The sequence below is a fragment of the Coccinella septempunctata genome, chromosome 3, assembly GCF_907165205.1.
Source record: "Coccinella septempunctata chromosome 3, icCocSept1.1, whole genome shotgun sequence".
NCBI lineage: Eukaryota > Metazoa > Arthropoda > Insecta > Coleoptera > Coccinellidae > Coccinella > Coccinella septempunctata.
In genome coordinates this window covers 43,373,635-43,394,631 of record NC_058191.1, presented here as the reverse complement: position 1 = coordinate 43,394,631, position 20,997 = coordinate 43,373,635, and the positions used below count along the sequence as shown (strand labels likewise).

Below are 20,997 nucleotides of genomic sequence, written 5' to 3'. Positions count from 1 at the left end.
AGCTGGCAATTTTATGACGCGAAAAATGATCAGCCGTCAAGTAACAAACGTCTACGTCCTCAGAGCTTTGAACTTCAGGAAATACTCTGTGAAACTCGAAAAAGAACCCCAGGACTATGTGAACTTAGCCTACGCCAGTTATGAATTGACGGATTCCAAGAAAAAAGCGCCACCACTCATTATACTCCATGGTTTACTCGGATCCAAGTCGAATTGGGCGACGCTCTGTAAAATATACCAGGCGAAGACAAATCCCAACAGGCAAATAATAGCCTTAGATGCGAGAAACCACGGGGACAGTCCCCATCATCCCCGGCATACCTACGAGGCCTTAAGCTCGGATTTGAAGGCTTTCCTGAACAATCTGGACATCGGAAAGGCGAGCCTCTTAGGTCATTCTATGGGAGGCGGGACCGCCATGTCGTTCTCGCTGAAACACCCCGAAATCGTGGAAAAACTGGTGGTTTGCGATTTTTCCCCAACCTCCAACAACTTGGGGGATCTGAGGAGTTATCTGGAAGCGATGGAGAAGGTCAAGATACCCAAGGGAATATCGATGAGTGTGGCAAGATCGACGGCGGAGTTTCAACTCCAACAATTCGGGATCAGACACAGATCTAGGAGGAAATTCTTGACCACGAATCTTGTGAGGTCTGCTGACGGATCCTACGGATGGAGGGTGAATATACCAGCATTGACGATGAGCTGTAAGGACCTCTCCAGTATAAGGCCGAAGAAGGGGCAGGTTTACCTAGGGCCTACGCTCTTCATCGGAGGTACCAATTCTGGTTATTTGAAACCGAGGGAGTTTTCCAAAATCAGGGACCTGTTTCCGAATTCCGAATTCAAGTTTATCGAGGGGGCTGGGCACTGGGTTCATTTCGATAACAGGAAAGAGTTCGCAGCTATAAGTTTGAAGTTTCTCAATGATAATGCATGAAGCGGTCGATCAATAAATTCGTGAAACTTTGAACTTTACTTTCCCTTGCTGGAATCGATATTTTTGCTTTGATATTACTCTGGGCCTTGGCTGGACTGCTTTCCTTTTCTATACCCACGTTTGTGAGAATTTAATAATTTATCTAAAGGACGTCAAACTATTCGTTTAGTACAAATTCTGCAAGAAAAAAAAATCAGATTCGATAAGTTCTGATAGTATCACATATATTGTTTCCTCGTCGTTAATAAAAATACGTAAATCGGTGTTCTCATCTATAAGTTACACGAATTCTATATAGAATTTTATCATATCATCGAGAACGCCTTTACACCCCGAAATTTGGACTTGCAACGTCTATAATTTGGGAGAAAACGAGGGGTTGTTTCGCGTAGCTCCTCTGCCAGAAGCCTTCCCGGCTAATAGATAGATAGACATCGGTAGTCTGCTTTTCGTTGGCAAGTTGTACATCAGGAGAAAGAAGAGGGCAAATTCGGCGTAATGAACGGAAGTGGAGGCTATAACAGACCTCACTTCCGCTGCGTTGTGTAAGTCCATTATATAAATCGTCTGCAATATCGGAGACTTGCCCACGTTTCGGTTTTTTGACGATGCAAATTTCCTCTGTTCCCCTTCGTGTCGACTGTGACGGTTAGAAAAGTCGATTCAGGTGTACGAAAAGTTTGGTAGGGATGAACATCGATGTTTGGATGCTATCGAGCGTTCAAAAACCTTTGTTTTTGGACGTGGAAGGTAGTTTTAGGTCTGAGATGGGCGAATCAAAACTCAATACAATCATTTCATAGGTATAATTACTAGGTAGAAAACAAATAACAAAAAGTTGCTTTAAAATTTTGAATTTCTTTCACTTTCTTCTTTATAAACTCTTCATAATGGCTCTAAATTTGAAACATGCATTGAGAAAAATGTTCTACATTATTGGATAAACCAAATAACTATGACAATGAACAGGGTGAGTCTTTGACTCGTACAAATATTTCAATACTAAATTCTTGAGGTCAAAAGAAACACTTTTTTCCTATACCATTTTTTCCGATTAGGCCCTGATAAAAGTATACAGCCATAATGAGCTATGACGAGCCTGGAAAAACAAAATTACCTTCAGAATATCTAGCTGAATCTGTGACACTACACATCTGCGGATCTTATAAACAGAGTTGCATTCAGCCAAAGTGCCCAATTTTTCAAGTGTCACTTTTTAATTTTCGAACATCAAATTAGTCAAGAACGGCGCATTATACGAGAAAATATGAAAAATACTTTTATATTACAAAACGTTCAAATATTCATTAGATGGCGTCCAACTTAGTTTCAAGTGTTGGGTTCTTTGAATTTTTGGTATTTTTATGTTACCTTATGGTCATAATGAGAAAACTGGAAGACATGGGTGATATCTTGTGTTCGAAAAAGATTCATCCAATAAATGAAAAACTATATTCCGAAATTCATTTCATTCGATGAAAACGTTTGTGAGATAGAACTAAAAATAACATTTTTCAAGTGTTTTTCAACAGCCTGTATCTTTTAAACCGAGCCGATTCGAAAAAAAATGGTAAGGGAAGAAAGTGTTTCTTTTGACCTCAAGAATCTACTGTTAAAATATTTGTACGAGTCAATTAACCTAATGTAAATAGAACTAAACCACGTATTAAGCTCAAAATTTGTAGCAAAGGGTTTGGCATATTGATTCATTTAAATAAAATATTCTCATGGAAGAGCGAGTTCCAGTTATACCGAAACAGCATACTCCTTTCTCCTTTCAAATGTAGCAAAATTGAGATATTGCAAAAAAAAAACGAAGTGCTAAGAAACGTTAAGTGAGTTCAGCATCTGGATGGGTGATCGCAAAAGTTACTGCTTTTCTCGATTTTCTTCAACGCTTCAGATTCAAATCGTCAAACCAATATCAAAATGAAACTCTTCATTGTGAATTCGAGATTCACAAACTGCTTGCTATACCAAACAAAGCGGACAATTAAGAAGCCAGACGGGCATCGTACCGAACCAAGTCAGTCGCTCATTCAATCGTGAGAAAAAGCCCTTCCTCGGCCGACAAATTAAACGAAAATGAAACTAAACAGTCGGCAGCGCTTATCGGGGTACGGTGTCCGATGTCGTTTTTTTATTCCCCCATGTTGAAAATAATGCCATTTTTATTAGGAATTCGTCGCTGGATGTGGGTTACACTCCGTTTCGCCGTGGGGCGTTTGAACGGATCGATAGGTATGAATAATTCAGAAATTTTAGCAGTATTTCACCTAATAAAATGCACTCCGTCATGAAACACATGCGGGCGTTCGATGCAAATGATTAGGACAACACTATATGGATGAATAATTATTGCTTGTGGGTGGTGTGTGCCGTTTATCAAGTAGACTTTCGTTTCCTGAGGTTCGACAGGAATTGTCCACCAAAAAATGACAATTTCTATAACGTCTAGACCCCTCGTTTCTGGTCCTGCAGGCTGATAACCTCTGGTTAGTGCCATTTAATAACTAGGGACAATACTCCCCAACACTATAGTCTGAAGGATGACAGAGTCATTGCCTTGTCAGGAAGAATGTTATAAATTGGATGATTAAAGAGATTTTCAGATGAAGTGGACAGAATGAAATGAAATTAGTTGATACAACTGTGTCCTATACTCAAGCAGTTGTAACAAAAATGTCTTCTATACTCACTATACTCACGCATAGTTATATTTGACACAATTGTGCCCTATACTCAAGTAGTTGTGTCCTCTATACTCACTCGTAGTTATAATTGGTAAAACTGTCCCCTATACTCAAGCAGTATTGAAGCAAATGTCCTCTTTATTCACGCGTAGTTGACACAACTGCGCCTATACTTAAGAAGTTTTGACGAAAATGTCCTCTATACTCTCGCGTAGTTATAGTTGACAAAACTGTCCCCTATACTCAAGAAGTGTTGACGTAAATCTCCTCTATACTCACTTATAGTTGACACAACTACGCCTATACTCAAGAAGTGTTGACGATAATTTCCTCTATACTCACACGTAGTTATAGTTGATACAACTGTCTCCTATACTTAAGCAGTTTTGACGCAAATGTCGTCTGCACAAACGCATAGTACACAACTGTCCCCCATACTCGACAGAGTTGACGCAAATTTCCTCTATACTCACATATAGTTGACACAACTGCGCCTATCCTCAATAAGTGTTGACTATAATTTCCTCTATACTCACACGTAGTTATAGTTGGCACAACTGTCTCCTATACTTAAGCAGTTTTGACGCAAATGTCCTCTGCACTAACGCATAGCACACAACTGTCCCCCATACCCCCAGTGTTGACGCAAATTTCCTCTATACTTACGCGTAGTTGACTCACTCAAGAATTATAGAAGCAAATATCCTCTATACTCAAGTGAAATTTGTGAGCGACATCCATCATTAATTTCTTACGAGTAGTTCATTTCGTCAATTCTCAAGTATATATAGCAATTTTCACAATGCATAAAGATATTGGACGAATAATCTATCTTAATTTTCGTCTTTCAAATGAAATATCCTGTGCAAGCGTTGAAACATAAAGCTAACGATAATTCGAATCAAAAGCACTATCGTATAAGTGAAAGAGAGCATTAACTGAAAGATATTTCCAAAGATAGAGTGGTTTTTCATAGAAAGTTGCTGAAAATTAACTCAAATTTGTTGGGGAGCATATTGTTCACCGTTTTTCACTCGTTTTCACTTTTTATTCCAGATAAGCATACTTTACCGAGTACTGAGAATCCATAACGTGGAATTGGCAGAACTATCCCCTATAATCAAGCGAAGTTGGTACAAATGTCCTCTATACTTACGCGTAAATGGATTAACTCTCCCCTAATACTCAAGCTGTCCCTCATACTCAAGCTGTGCTGGCACAAATGTCCTCTAAACTTACTCTCAGTTCGATCATCATCGATCATTTAGTTTTTTCAGTGCAGCATTTTGCCAATTATCCAACATATTTTGCAATTTTCCCAATATATAAAATATTGAACAAAAAGCCTCAAATTTCGTGTGTAATTTTTGAAAAAGGGGCTTATAGTAAATAGAGTACCTATCAAAAGCACTTGGATATGTGTGATAGAGTGCAGCACTCTAGTAAAGAGGATTCTTGTCCGACATTTAGCATTCCATCAAGTCAGAAACGGCTGAACCGTCTCACCCCCAAAATTACCCCGAATCAGGTCAAATCAAATTTCAGACCTTCTGCAACCCTTTCATCGCAGACACAAAAGGGTTCAGACGGCAGGTAGAACGATCTATGCACCGCGATGTAGATTAATTGAAATCTGGCCCGAATCCAATCTATTTTTCCATTCTGTCTATGGCCCATCATCGCGAAAGGATGACCCAGTTTTTGAGGAAGTGTAAATAACCAACGTAATTTTGTTTGATGATGGTCGGGTTTTTTCAGCAGATGTCTCGGTACAGGTGATTGATGTTTTCGATTCTGATTAGCGTCTACAACTGTTGGTCTGTTTCAACATCGATTTTTTCGGTTTAAGTACTTCGATTTTCATAGAAAACCCGCGGAAACTACCTGTGGAGACGTTTGGCTTTAGCGTGGTTGTATCAAGTCTGTAATTTTTACTCCTGATCGGAGTCTGTCTGATATTTCCTGCACCAAATGTATTTAATTTCCGAAAATAATCGAGCGTTTGATCTCCACACGGCCCCTTCCCCAAATTGGCCTTCTCCAAGATGCCATATGGGAGTTGTCGCATCAGAGACAGAACGTTAGAGTGGCACTGGATGTTCGGAACATGTCAGATCTACTCGCAGGAAAAAAAACGACGAAAAAACGCATCCGAAAGCATATGGTAAGTCTGAAGTGGTTCGGAGGCGTTCTGCAGGTGCCCCTGGTTCCCATAACCCTTTCACGACCCAGTTTTATACCTAATGAATCCCACCAGGAAGGGATGATGGGGTTGTTATGCACAGTTCGCACAGATTGCCTCACATTCGTCTGATTGCGGGTCCAGGTAGATCGAATTAGGATGGAAGGAGAGAATGGGGGATGTATAAATTCAATTACGAGACGTATTTCGTGTGATTCGATAATATTCGACCTAGATTTTTATCGGTTCGTTATTTTCAGGGTAGAATCTTCACCAACACAACCGAATTATAATTATTATACAAATATTTTAACGGTAGATTCTTGTGGTCAAAAGAAACACTTTTTTCCCATACCATTCTTTCCAATTCGGCCCTGATAAAAAGATATAGCCAATGTTTTCATAATGAGCTGTGCCTCCCTTGGAAAAACAAAATTACCTTTAGAATAACTAGCTTAATCTGACAATAGAACTAGACATCTGTGGATCTTTTAAAAAGCGTTGCATTCGGTTAAAGTAGGTATACAATTTTTCAAATTTCACAGATAATTTTTTATTTTTGAACTTCGAAAATGGCTCATTATACGAGGAAATATGAAGGATACTTTCATTTCACAAAACGTTCAAATATTCATTAATTAGCGTCCAACTTAGTTTCAAGAATTGGGTTCTTTGATTTTTGTTATTTTTATGGTACACGTAATGGTCATAATGAGAAAACTGGACGTGGGTGATATCGTGTGTTCGAAAAAGATTCATCAAATAAATGAAAAACTATATTCTGAAATTCATTTCATTCGATAAAACCTTTTGTGAGATACAACTATGAATAACATTTTTTTGAGCGTTTTCAACACCCTGTATCTTTTAAAACGAGCCGATTCGGAAAAAATGGTAAAGAAAAAAGTGTTTCTTTTGAGCTAAAGAATCTACTGTTAAAATATTTATACCCTGTATAGTTTTAGTCAGAAAAAGTTAACGATTGAAATCAGATTATCGATTGAAATTACCGCAAGGATCCAGAACAAGGCTTCTGGTCATTTTCTATACTTAAATTTCTGTAAAACGAGAAAAATAGATGCACTTCTCATTAAAACGTTCGGTATCTTTCTATCTGACGACAGGTAATTCATTATCTTGTTAATTAACTTCTGAAATCGAACTGGTATAATGTTTTTTTTTTCGTGTCTAGTTCACGAGATTAATTCAAAAATGCGCGTTAGAATGCTCCTTTAAGAACTTGAAAAAGTGTCTGATAATTCGAAAATCTTTAATGAGTGTTAAACAAGTTAGAAAATGGAAGGTTAGGTCTAGGCTTATGCGTAATACGAAGAGTTCATTACCTTAATCTTCGTGAAATTGGCCATATGAAAGTTTTTTAATACAGGAGGATTAGTTGTATGATCTATCTAGATCTATACAGAAAATATTCGTGACACTATCATATTCCAAAATCTCTGTTAATTTCCCGCTATAAGAATTAAGAATAATTGGACATAAATGGATGATGACCTAGTCGCACATATTTCTAACCAATAGCCAGGTGTATCCGACCCTTAATCGTTTCCTTAATTCTTGGGAATATTCTACGCTTCCCCATGAATTTTAATTCTGAATAAACTTTTTTCGCTACCTTATAATCAACCCCACTGAAATCTTCCCAGACATGCACTTTTATGGCGGACTTTCTTCGACGTATAGGGGGAAGGATTCTTCGGAGTTGCAGGTGCATGTTGTACGGTCGAAACCCTTCCGATTCGAGTGTAAATTGTAAACCTGCTTCTAGCTTTTGGTAGATTCTCTGGCCAAGTCCACCTGTGTAAAAAAAAACGGATAAAATGGGCTCTGCAGCCACCGACCGGTTTTGATATTGTATAATTAAACTTTAGGCCTGGATGTCATACGTCTGGGGTATAAAACCTTGATCGGATTCAGCTGGCGTGATTTTTTCCATGTCCCAGGAAGATTGAGTGAAAATTTGTAATTTTTTTATATTTGGGGAATTGGGAGCACTGAAATATCCGTAAAAGTTGCAAAATGTGACTAAAAACGCAAAATCTTTGACAGGAATCTAAAATTTTGTGTTAAAGATTTTTATTCTTATTCTTTAATGTTTAAATATCATCACAAAACATAATTTTCGAATGTGGAGCTTTCAATTCGGAAAATCCTACAGATTTTCCTCCAAAACTTCCATGGATGATGTTATTATTTGTGTTTGACCTACTCTCGAGAAATTTCTCCATACTGTATCTATAGCTTCAGGCGGATTTCCGCAAGGCGAATTTAATTGATACGATAAATAAATTCCACACGGAATTCGTTACGTGAGTGCAAACAAATGAGTTTCGGTCGCTAACTGTAAAAAATTAGGAACGTAATAAAGAACCGTTCCAAATCTAGAGGAGTGCCAAAATATAAGACCGTCGAGCGACCGTAATAGAAACTTGGCGTTTTTCATATTAACGCAGCGTAATTTTCCTACGCACCGTATCAGACGCAATCGTATTTATCTCGGTTCGGGGTTGCCAAGTTTTCCGGATGAAAACAGAATAGAAAACCAGGATATATCTGTCTTGATTCTATCAATCTTGTTTGGGACACACAGCAAATTTCCTTGTTGAAAATTGTTCTCTCAAGAATCTTCTTAGATTAATTATTGTAACGTAGTTTCGTGGATAGGATTCTGAAGAAGAGAATCCCATATTTTTCACTGAGAAAGGTTATTCAAACACCATACGTGTTCAGCTTAGCTATCACAATAACTTCTTCAGGTGTGTGAAGGTCACAGCACAGGCGAAAATACATTCTTTGCTTCAATTTAAATTCAAATTACATATACAGGATGACTCTTTGACTCGTACTAATATTTTAACAGTAGATTCTTGAGGTCCAAAGAACACTCTTATACCATTTTGTTCGATTCGGCCCTGATAAAAAAATATAGGTAGCCATTATATTTTCATCATGAGCTGTGCCACCCCTGGTAAACAAAATAACCTGCAAAATTACTAGTTAAATCTATGACACTACACATCTGTGGATCCCTTGAAAAGAGTTGTATTCAAAGTACAAAATTTTTCAAATTTCACACATACTTTTTAATTTTAAATTAGGTACCTACTCGAAAACGGCGCATCATAGAGAAAATATGAAGGATAATTTTATTTTACAAAACGTTCAAATATTCATTAGTTAGCGTCCAACTTAGTTTCAAGAGTTGAGTTCTCTGAATTTTTGGTATTTTTATGGTACGTAATGGTCATAAAGGGAAAACTCAAAGACGTGGGTGATAAGTTGTGTTCGAGAAAGATTCCTCAAATAAATGAAAAACTATATTCCGAAATTCATTTCATTCGATGAAACCGTTTGTGAAATGTGACTAAAAATAACATTTTTTATGCTTTTTCAACAGCCTGTATCTCAAAACGAGCTGATTCGGAAAAAATGGTAAAGAAAATTAGTTATTCTTTTGACTTCAAGAATCCACTGTTGAAAACCATGAGGTTTTCGTATAGGAACAAGATACATCGTTGCTTATTTTGATTTTCTCTGAAAATATCAGATGAAAAGTTACTTTTATCCTTTTTGTTTCGAGTGCCAAGTCGAATGATTTTTTTGGAATACCCTGTTCATCGCAAACCAAGTATTTTCTACACGAAACTCCTCAGGATCTCTATGGTTCTGATCTATTTTCGAAATTTCATCCTCCTATAATATAAAATGCCTATTTCATTGGATCCATGTATTTGTAAATTTTTTTTGGAAACCGTTAACATCTGCGGAAGTATCAGGAATGGGTTAGGAAATTACTAAACCAAAAATACTCAGATGGGGATAGAAAAGCGAAAAAAGTTTTTGGTACGTCTAATATGCCACCCACCGTGGGAGACCCTGTATAAATTTATACTCAATGATGTGTATAGGTAAGAGATTTCGAGGTTATATATAAGTAGCTTCAGATAATGCTTGGATATCCATCAGGAAAGTTACATAAGGGTACTTTTTCCTCCCCAGATGAATATTTTCCTACTGCAGGTATCTGAGGTATGGCATGGCAACCAGGCACCATATCAGCCGATGTTATCTGGTTTTTGGCAGGGAACCACACGTGGATCGAGCGTGTGCATCCAGTCGATTCCCCCTCACAGAAAACCTCCGCAAATTCGGGTCATTGTGACGAAAGGCAAAATCGCCACGTGCTGCAAGGGACCAAAAACTGTGTCAAAACGTTGGGGCAATGTACGCGCAGACTTTACGCATTCGGCAATGCGAAGTGTATCGAGGTCGACGACATCAAACTCGTTATCTCCGAATATTTCGATCGTTGATTGGCGTAAACAACGTTTGGTGAATATTAATGTTTGTTTAGCGGGCTATGGAGGGAAGGCTGTAGCGAAACTGCCGGTTCTTTCCCAAGGCAGATAGATTAACGACCTCGATGACTTATATTGGAGAGGAGCGATGGAGGGGGTGCTGGTTTAGGAGAACAGCAAAGATCAAGGGTCTAGGAGACTCCAGAAACATCGATGTCAAATTTGCATTCATTTAGGAGAAACGAGCAGTACCTATGGTCTATTTATCTTGGCTAGGAAATGACCACATGGTTGCGAGACTGTCAAAAAGACCCCATTGGTGTTCCATCCAATCTATTTCGTATGAATGCTTGAATATGTGCTGTATTGAGTTCGATTTAGATCGTTCAGATCATTCACTATAAGCCATATTCTTGCCCTCATCAGAATCTATACATTCGCCAGTTTCTGAGTGAGTGAGTGCCTGGCGAATCTTCTTGCCCTCAAATTGAAGCTATGCAACCTATTCCTGATTGTTTGATCAAAAACTATCCTACTGGAATGAGCTAGCTCTTGATGCTGTGAAGAAAGGATTTCGTCGTACCATCTTGTACGTCGATTATACTTCTTGCTCTTCCAACCCCACTAGTACGATAAGCATTCCTCGCTCTACTAACATCAGTTTGCGAAACCCGAATACAACTTTTTGTTGCCTGCAATACTACGCAAACATACAAGTCTCTCCTGAGCGTATGTACGAGGATATATTGAAAAATTCTCAGCCTACTATAGAACCAAACAAAATTCCAATGTCAAAATATTTTATTACTCAACATATTCTCCTTTTAATTGGATACATTTATTACAACGAACCTGCAACGTCTCTAGACCTTTCAAAAAAAATGTTTCTTCTTGCTCTGCAAACCAGACCTCCACAGCTTTTATTACCTCCTCGTTGGAAGAAAATTTACGACCTTTTAATCTTTTTTTCAGTTGAGGAAAGAGATGATACCTCGATTTTTTATTCATGGCAACATGAGATTTGTGGGCAGAGGCGTTGTCCTGCTAAAACAAAACATCTTTGGATAGCTTTTCGCGTCTTTTCTCTTTAATTTTTTCCCGTAGAGTGGTCAGTAATGTCGAATAGTAATCTTTGGTTATTGTTCTACCCTTATCCAAAAAAATCAATCATGATTACTCCATGGCAATCCCAAAAAATTGCAGCAAGAACTTTTCCAACAGTTTTTTGGACAGGAAACTTCTTAGGTCTTGGAGAACCAGAGTGTCGTCATTCCATCGATTGTTTCTTTGTTTCTGGATCGTAGAAATGTACCCATCCATTTCTTTTACTTTTTTGACCTCAAACTTCACACTGACACTTCTAATGAGTTATTGTTCGTTGCTATGGTAACGGAATATTTTTTTTATGCTTGGAACTGGTCTTGGCTAACTAGATATCAATACATCCTGGTATATTCACTACACAAATGCAAGGGTCTCACTTCAAAATTCATTATGAACCATTCGTAGACAGAATTTGGATGTTGTTACCGACTACACTCAACGAAATTTCTAATTTTCCCATCGATCTGAAAATTGTCAGACCAAATAAGATTCTCTGCTTCCTCTCATTCGCGAATATCAGGAAACTTTTCCCAGAATCGTTCGTGAGTATCTGACAGCACTTCCGTTCTCCTCTGATAACATCTAGAAAAGTTTTCTAGAGACTGGGTTAGGTCAGTGCGTCCGAACATGCACATTTCCTGGTTCATTTGACAATCTTCACCAAAGAACATGAAATGAAGTAAAAAATCGTTGTGCACCTGCATGGACGTAATTACGTAAGCCAGAATTTAGATTCAGATATTCATCAATTACGTACAGCTGCTCAGGCTGCCCTCTTTTGAAGAAGCGGCTGCTATGAACTCTCGATTCCGCCATAACCATAATTCCACTGATAGAGACTGACATTAAGAGGTCCAGTTGCTACCATAACCGATAAGACTTTGCAAATGCCCGATTTTTTTCAAATTAGAGAAAAACTGATGCGAAGTCAGGAGGTTTCGCACCTTTGTCCAAATTATAGACAAAGTTGGGACATAATTTGATGTTTTCCAAACGAAAAAAAGTTTGGTAATCGATAAAAACACACGTTCGACCATTGTAGGTTAAGGTTGAATTGTTTACCAAATTGCAATTTCTTTCTAATTGGTATTTGGTGAAGATAAACAGTTTGCGTAAGCATCAGTTCGGACAAAATGCTAGAATAGGTCATATCCATTTTGAATTATATACTGGAGTTGAAAAATTTCTTCTCCATTCATATGATGTTGATGTTAAAACTCTGAAAATCGTCCTCAGCTACACCAAATTCATTCACGATTTAAAGAATTTTCAATTTTCAATAGACTCAAATCATTTCATTCATCAAGTGAAGGTTTTCTTTGGTCTTTAATACAAGAAGATAAATTTCAATGATTTCCTAACTGCAAAAGATTGTAATCGTGAAATAATGACTATTATTCGCATTTCGGACTCGTCTATAGACAAATTTATGCTGTCATTGACTCTAATATTGTTCGTGAATATTAATTCACATTTAGCGGCTAGCAGGTTGATCGTAGAAGGTTATGGCGAAATTGTTCAGGCCTTCATCATTGCCGACCTCGTTAAAACTTTCAATATTCAATGAGTAGTACGAAAAAAAGCAATAGGATATGTATGAAAATTAGAATTGAAATTTCAATAGCAGTTCCGACACGGAAACTGATGGAATTTGAACCCAGATCGATAATATCAATGAGTAACCTTGTTTGTGCGAAAAATTAAAAAAAAAATGTGAAGAATGTAGATTGTATTTCTCTCCCAGACAGTAACTAAACGATTATTTTATATAGTCTTTTACTAAATGTATACAAGAATTGATAAAACGGATCGATCGACATTGCTTATCTGGTTAAAATTATTTGTTCTTGAAATTTTGGTGACGTTCACAAGATAACACCTGTAACTTTCTTAAACCTCTTTATGTTTCACCGAAATGATTCCAAACCAGGAAAAATTTAACTTAACATTATAATTCACGATATTATCGTGCATCTTAGGACTAAAGACTCTATCCTTTAATCAGATTATGTTAATATATTGTGCGTTCGGTAGAGACGAATATAAGGCGATAATTTCCGAAAACCTGTTGGTCATTTTCGATATATGTATTATGTAAATCGTATGCGACCAATGTTCGTGGACTCTGAGTAGATCGAAACGAAAAAACGCAATAAGGAGAGGCGAAAATTATTCCACAGATCATAACTGTTTTCGGAGGTCTCTAACAGTTCTGAATGTTATGGAAATTATAAAGCATCGATCTTTGTACGATGTGGCAACGAATACAGGAACCAAATTCGCCGATAACATGAATAATTCAGCTATAAATACTATCAAATACAGAGAATACCCACTTGATTTTTTTCAATATCTGTCTAAAGTTAGATTTGCCTTTGCAGTTATCTTCAAGAATAGAAATATAAGAATAAAAAACAGACAAGCTTGTGTGAGTCCCCTAAAATATCGATGCAGTTCATGACATGATTTTATCAGACCGTCGAATTGGGCTAAAACGGATATCTGAAGCACTGAATATCTCATACGAACGCGTCCATCATATAGTTCACTTCAATTTGGACATGAGAAAAATTGCTGCAAAATGGATTCCCAAATGTTTGAATGTTGACCAAAAGCGTGCAAGGGTAGAAGCATCGCGTTCGATCTGTGCTCGATTTGAAAACGATGTAGACTTCTTAAACCGAATTGTTACTATGGATGAGACTTGGGTACATTTCTACGATCCAGAAACAAAGCAACAATCGATGGAATGGAGACACTTTGGTCCTCCAAGATCTAAGAAGTTTCTTGTCCAAAAATCTGTTGGAAAAGTTCTTGCTTCAGTTTTTTGGGATTGCCATGGAGTAATCATGATTGATTTTTTGGATAAGAGTAAAACAATAACCGGAGATTACTATCTGACATTACTGACCAGACCACTCTACGGAAAAAAAATTAAAGAGAAAAGACGCGGAAAGGTTCCCTAAGGTGTATTTTTTTTGCAGGACAACGCCCCTGCACACAAATCTCATGTTGCCATGCAAAAAATTCGTGATTTAAGGTTTGAATTACTGAAACATCCCCCTTATTCGCCAGATTTGGCTCCATCCGACTATAATCTCTTTCCTCAACTGAAAAAAAGTTTAAAAGGTCGTAAATTTTCTTCCAACGAGGAGGTTATGAAAGCTGTGGAGATCTGGTTTGCAGAGCAAGAGGAAACATTTTTTTTTGAAAGGTTCAGAGACGTTGCAGGTTCGCTGTTATACTCTACACAAATAGGCCCTAAATTGATTCACAAAAATCACTAATTAATTGTGAAAAAATCAGATTCGTCCAAATAATTTTTTTATTCTTTTTATTTTTCCCACTGATTTATTCGAGGCTGATCTTTGAAATCAGCAAATCGACCTTCGTACCCACATCCCCCATTTTCTCCAGACACCGCCGACACAATTTCACCCTTTTCTCAGACACGACACTTGTCTCGCAGTCAGGGTCAGGTCAGGATGTAGCAGACTATTTTATTTTCCCCTCTCAGCGTTCAACACCCCCCGCTCGTTCTATCGCATTCCGCATTCCCGCATCTATCTGCATGAGGCCCCCTTTCGCCCCCCAGACATCTGAAGAAGATATCAGAGATGACAGAGTCGGATCCAGGCTTTTTGCTCCGATGATAACAATAACATGTGAAGGAGATTAAAAATAGAATGAGATAGGGTGAAAGGGGCACTCTCTCCTGCTGGTGTTCGATCTATAGTCTCAATTTTTTCTACTGGCTTCTTCGTCAGAGACACCATTCTTTTGATGGAGGTTAATTTGAATGGAACTGCGAATTGCAAGGTACTTAGTTAATGAAAAAGTTGTTTTCAACTAACACATGCTGTGTGAATACTCTCTAGATTCATCTATCAATTATATGATAATAAGAATTTGGAATTGACTATTTCTTATGCGAGAGTGATCAAAAACTCCATCCCTGTACCATATGTGGCCATGCAGAGAGCAGAGAGAGAGAGCTTTGTCACAAATCCCCGCATTTTACATTTCAGACTGGTCCTGTTGCGTCTGAAAGGCCGCATAAAAAAGGAGAGAAAGACGGATAAAAAGCGTAGGACGCATTCTTCAACGCCAAAGGTTACGGTTTGGATATACGAAAAGGAAACTTGATAATTTCTTACGGAATTCATCTTCATTATTACCCCGGCCAGATAACGCCCGGGTCTACAGGGCGTTAACTGAGCATTTTCTTGGGTATTTCAACGAGGTCGTTAGGTGTAGAAAATTGCTGGTCTGGCACTAATGAGCGAGGAAGAATGATGTTGAGTTTTTGGGCGTTCATCTCCGACGATCAACAATGGCAATTTGAAAGTATAAATATACATTCAATGGTCGTACAATTTTGAATAGGTGCTTTTGTTACAGAAAATACGTCTGCGATTTTTTTCCTTGCCAATAATCTTACCACGCATATACTTTACTATTGGAGATGATTTTTTCATGTTAGGGGAGATGGGACCACAGGAAAATGTACAAGAAAACCTTTTTTGGTGAGCCATTTTTGATCACCAAAAGTTAAGATCTCATCTGGGACAAACCCAACAGAGCTGTTTTCATCCATCGCTCTGTGGTTGAGCTCTTGTACAGGCTTGAAATGGCTAGGCAACAGGAGCTTCCTTCTATTCACCACAGAATCTACAATCGTCAGTTTCTGATGAGCCCATTCTCATCAATTGCTTCTTAAACCAGCAATTTCCTGTGAAGATAGATCATACAGATCCAAAATCCAGAAGGACCTTCTTGGAGCGATCCATTTTTAGAAGATTGCTTCAGAGTGTTTCTATTTTGGTTTCTTCCTTCTACAGAAACCCTTTCTTATAGGTGCATTTTCCTGTACCACACAAAAGTTCTGTGCCAGTAATTGGCATTTGTACTCCCATCCTGGCGAGTGTTTTGGGCTTCCTTTGATTTCAGAGTGACTAAAAACCCAGAGTTAAGAGTCCTTGTTGTTCTTGACTACTTCAGTGAGTATCCTTTGCCACTCCCATATCAGCTCTGAGTCGATGGCATAGCAACTCAGTGCTTTGACAGCAGTTTGACTATCAGAATGTCAAATCCTCGTTTCTTTCCATGCTTATGTCTATGCATCCCTCTTTTGCAAGTATTTCTGCCCGAAAAACAATACGATAGTTTGGTGCATGAAAAGAATATCTGCAAAATCTTTATGAATGATTGTAACATTGAAGTGGCTGTTGATTTTGAAAATTCGATGATACTAAGTCCGAAACCCTTCGATAGGAAGCAGCACAGAATAATTCAAAGCCATTTGCGATGTTGCAATCATTCCTAAGACCCTGGTTTTTCACAATAATCGAATTTTACATGAACTTTCTTAACATTATTATGGAGTTTATATCTTGAGCTGACCATCGTCCATCAAGTTTGTTTTTAACTACATTGTATCTGTAGTTTTGGGAATATTGGATATTGGGTGTGATATTTTTTGCAATTAAACAGAAAAATGATATTTCCAAAACTTGTAAATCAGACTTTTTACTTTCTTTCTGTAGGACCATAACAAATTTCCTACCAAGAATCAAAACTGTGTATCAAATTGAGCCAGACGACGGTCTCGAAAGTCCGGCAGAAGACCTTGAACAGTCCAGCAGCTTAGAGAATAGAATAGAATAGAATAGAATAGAGTTTATTCGTAAATCACAATATAAACTCATTACAACTGTTGAGTCCGATATTAAATATCAACTGTGCACAGTTCGTACAAACTAATTTTATTTTCTTAATATGTACCACAAATTGTCCCCTTAAAATCCTATCAGCACAACCCACTCAAGACAATACCAAAATCAACCGACGAAAATACAAAAATAAGCCCTCCACATGAAAACAATTGATTATCTATCTATAATATTAACCACAGAAAAATTTCATGAACATAAGATGGTGATGAATGGACAATCAGAAGAAAATAGAAAAACTGAAATGACACGACTACAATCTGCATCGTAAAGCCATGTAAATTCAAATTCTACAGAACCGAATCGTTACATATTAAGTCACATTGGTTTTTTTTTTGTCAAATCCGAGCATTTTGTAATTAGATACACATTCTTTTAACTGTTATTTATTATCCTGTGCACCTTTGTTTTTTCATAATTAATTATCCATTCTTGTAGTGTTTTTTTGAAGGAAATTTTATGCTTTTTATTCTCTAATTCCTGGGGCACTAAATCAAATATTCTGGGGGCAATGTAACTGCAGCATCTCTGGCCTATTCTCTTAATGGATCTTGGACGTTCAAAAGCACGTGCCATTGCTCTTGTTTGGTGTTGATGCTGCTTTTTTTTGACAGGTATTTTTCCCTCAAAAACATTCAAAATGATCCTGTGTGCAAAGAGTTGCCTGACATCGGGTACTCTGGCCAACTCATAAAGTGCTTTGGTGGGGAAGGATATCTTCTTTTTATGGATCACTTTCAAGAAATATTTTTGAATGACATCCAATCTCTTTTTATGGCAGTCTAGTACACCACCCCAACCAATTATTCCATATGCCAACTGTGACTGTACCAGAGCATTGTATAGGATGTTAAGATGTTTCAAGCTGTCAATTGTTTTCCTCACAAATCTGAATTTATATAAAATTCCCCTCAAATTTTTTGTCAAATATATCATATGAGCATCCCATTTTAAATGTTCATCGATCATTACGCCAAGGTACTTCACAGAGGATGTTTTCGGAATCGTTAACTCATCGTCCAAGTGTATGTCACCAATATCTTCTGCCACAGCTTTACTCGTTTTGAACGGTATGTATTTTGTCTTGGCTTGATTGAGAGTAAGTTTATTCAGTTGTAACCACCTTACTATCTGACCAAAGTCGCGAATCACCACCCTCTTCAAGTCTGACCATGATGTACTTTCGTACAGAACTACAGTATCGTCTGCAAAGCTCAGAATATCACCATCAACTTCCATCTCCAACAGCCCATTCATGTATATAAGGAAGAGAAGCGGACCAAGAACGGTGCCCTGTGGAATCCCGAAAGTAATTAACCTTCTTTTACTAAGCTTGTCATTTATTTCAACCATTTGCTTTCTATTGGAAAGGTAGCTTTTGATCAGTTCATAAATCGATCCCCGAAACCCATAGTTGTATAATTTTTCCATCAACTTCTCATGACTGACTGTGTCAAATGCTTTCGCCAAATCGATGAACACAGCTAAAGTTGGCCTGCTTTTATCCAAATGGCTATATATCTTAGTTGTTAATTCTCTTATGGCGTCCTCAGTTGAGATACCCTGACGGAATCCAAATTGCCTTTTTGATAATATGCTATACTTGTCTAAATAGCTCATTATTCGGGTTTTTAATAACTTTTCAATGATTTTTCCTATGTTGGAAATTAGAGTTATTGGCCTATAATTTGTCATTTGCGTCTTATCACCATTTTTGTATATTGGTTTTACAATTCCCAGTTTCAGAATATCAGGAAAAGATCCTTTTTGAAAACAGGTGTTAGTCAAGTAGGCTATGGGTTCCGTTATTTCTTCCTTTATTTCTTTTAATGTTTCGGCCCTGATCCCATCGAAGCCAGCGGATTTTTTTGATTTTAAGCCCGATATAATCTTGATTATCTCCTGCGGTTCTACTGGGGTTAAATAGAAGGAACTCTCCACAGTCCTACATCTGTCGACAAAATCATTGGGAGTTTTTATTTTATTAGCATATTTTTCTCCTAATTCACTGTAATACTTATTGAATGCTTCAGCTATTTCAAAGTCACCTTGGATGTTTTCCATATTTTCAGTTATCAATTTATCTATTTTATTTTCCGATTTCCTTCCGTGACAGATGTCTTTCACGTAGTCCCATAATGCTTTTGATTCTAAACCTGCCTTTTGGATGCAATTTTGGAAGTAAATATTTTTTGTTTCTTTTATTTTTTTTTTAATGTGATTTTTGGCTCTAGTATATTCATTTTTCAGGCCTAAGTTATTATGATCCAACTTCAGCCTGCGGTATAATTCATTTTTTTTGTTTATTAATTCACATATAGCAGGTGAGATCCATTCCTTTCTTATTCTATCTTTTTTTCTTATTTTCACAATATTGGTGCTCTGCTCAATATGCTCAGTCAAAACAGAAACAAAGTTGCCAGCAATCTCGTTCACTTCGACCGCTTCATAAACCTTCATCCATGTTTCATTTCTTAATCGATCTTTGAGTTTATTGTAATTGACATATTTCCTATATTTCTCAGGAATAACATTCCTATACGTAACTTCAAAATCTAAAGTTAATATGACAGGATAGTGATCTGTGACGAGGTATTGTAAAACACATGCATCAGCACTTTCGCTTTGCAAGTTGAAACCCTTTACGAAGAAGTGATCGAGACAAGTTCTGCTCTCTGGGCGGGTTGGTCGATTTATCATCGAAACATAACCACATGAAGACATAATATTCTTATATTCTTCGACAAAATTTTCATCACTCAGTAAGTCTATATTCACATCACCTGCAATCACATGTTTCATATCTATGTCTTTATTTTGTAGGTATTCCAACATACCCATATTGAATTGTTTCAAAGATATTTTCGGCGACCGATATAGGGCTGTTAGTAGCAGAGATTTTCCACTTTTTTCTCGTACTGTCACCTCTAACCAACACATTTCATCAATAAGTATTTTTCTACAATCATAAGTAATATTTTCCTCAATATATATCATTACACCATCATTTCTGTTGAATATTCCCTCGTTATATATAGTATTGTATCCTTTCATCCTGAACATATTTATATCCGCCACATGAAAAGTTTCCGTCAGAATTATGATATCAAAACGATGTTTAATGGTTTCTAGTAATATTTCCAATTCATCAAAATTTTTTTGGGCACTCCGTATATTCATTTGGAATATTTTAAAATTTTGTCCTATAACACCTTGGTCGAAATTGTGTATGTCATCCACCAGTTTAGTCCTGAATTCTTCATTTTGATAATCTCTAATAAATTTGTCCATATCCTCAAACAACCAACAGACATTCACAAAACAATAAAGAACTTTATACAGGGTGTCCCACTTACTTTTCAATTAATGTTCTGTTTCGAAGCTTCCGAACTCGAGCATTATTCACAGACCATGTATCAGTAGGCTTTAATGTAGCACCTTGCACTGAACCACCTTCTTCTTCCACAATGTTTTCTCCCTCTGAGGTATCCTGTATATTTTTACTTATTGGTGTATGGGGAGCACTATGCGGTTTTCTTTTATCCTCGCTTTTTTCTAGATCTTGTATGGTGTATATTCTTTTTCCAACGATCAGTTTATCACCCCTGATATAAGATCTTTCCTCATATTGTTGTCGAGCGCTTATGAGGTGGTTATATAATATTTTCGTTTCCTCTCGCTGTTGTGACGTGAGATCATTCACTATAGAAATTCCGGTTCCCTTCAATTTTTTCACGTTCTTGAAAATAAGTTTCTTCTTCTGTTGTGTTGTCAGTTCAATCTTTATTGGACTATTCTGGGACCTTCCAAGAGGAAAAATGTCGCTCACCTCCGACTCTTGAATTGTTATATCCAGGAGGCGTCCTAGTTCTCCAGTAACAAGTGCTGGGCTAATTTTAGTTCCCTCCTTTCTCAATCCAAATACAACAATATTGTTTTTAATAAGGGCACGTTCGTTCCACTCCACTCTCCTCCTCAGATTTTGATTTTCCTCTTCGAGATTGTTCACCCTACTTTTCAAATTTTGGAT

At 37.3% G+C, this 20,997-nt stretch overlaps 1 protein-coding gene across 1 annotated transcript; it reads left to right on the top strand.

Annotated features, from left to right (window-relative positions):
* LOC123309790 (protein ABHD11-like) lies at positions 1 to 970 on the top strand. The gene has a single exon (XM_044893056.1). It carries the CDS (start codon positions 14 to 16, stop codon positions 938 to 940), a length of 927 nt encoding a protein of 308 aa, XP_044748991.1. The 5' UTR covers positions 1 to 13; the 3' UTR covers positions 941 to 970.
* The last annotated feature ends 20,027 nt before the right edge of the window (positions 971 to 20,997 follow it).

What these genes read in the sequence shown, in the direction of transcription:
- LOC123309790 (XM_044893056.1), top strand. Translation starts at nt 14, where the DNA reads ATGACGCGAAAAATGATCAGCCGTCAAGTAACAAACGTCTACGTCCTC.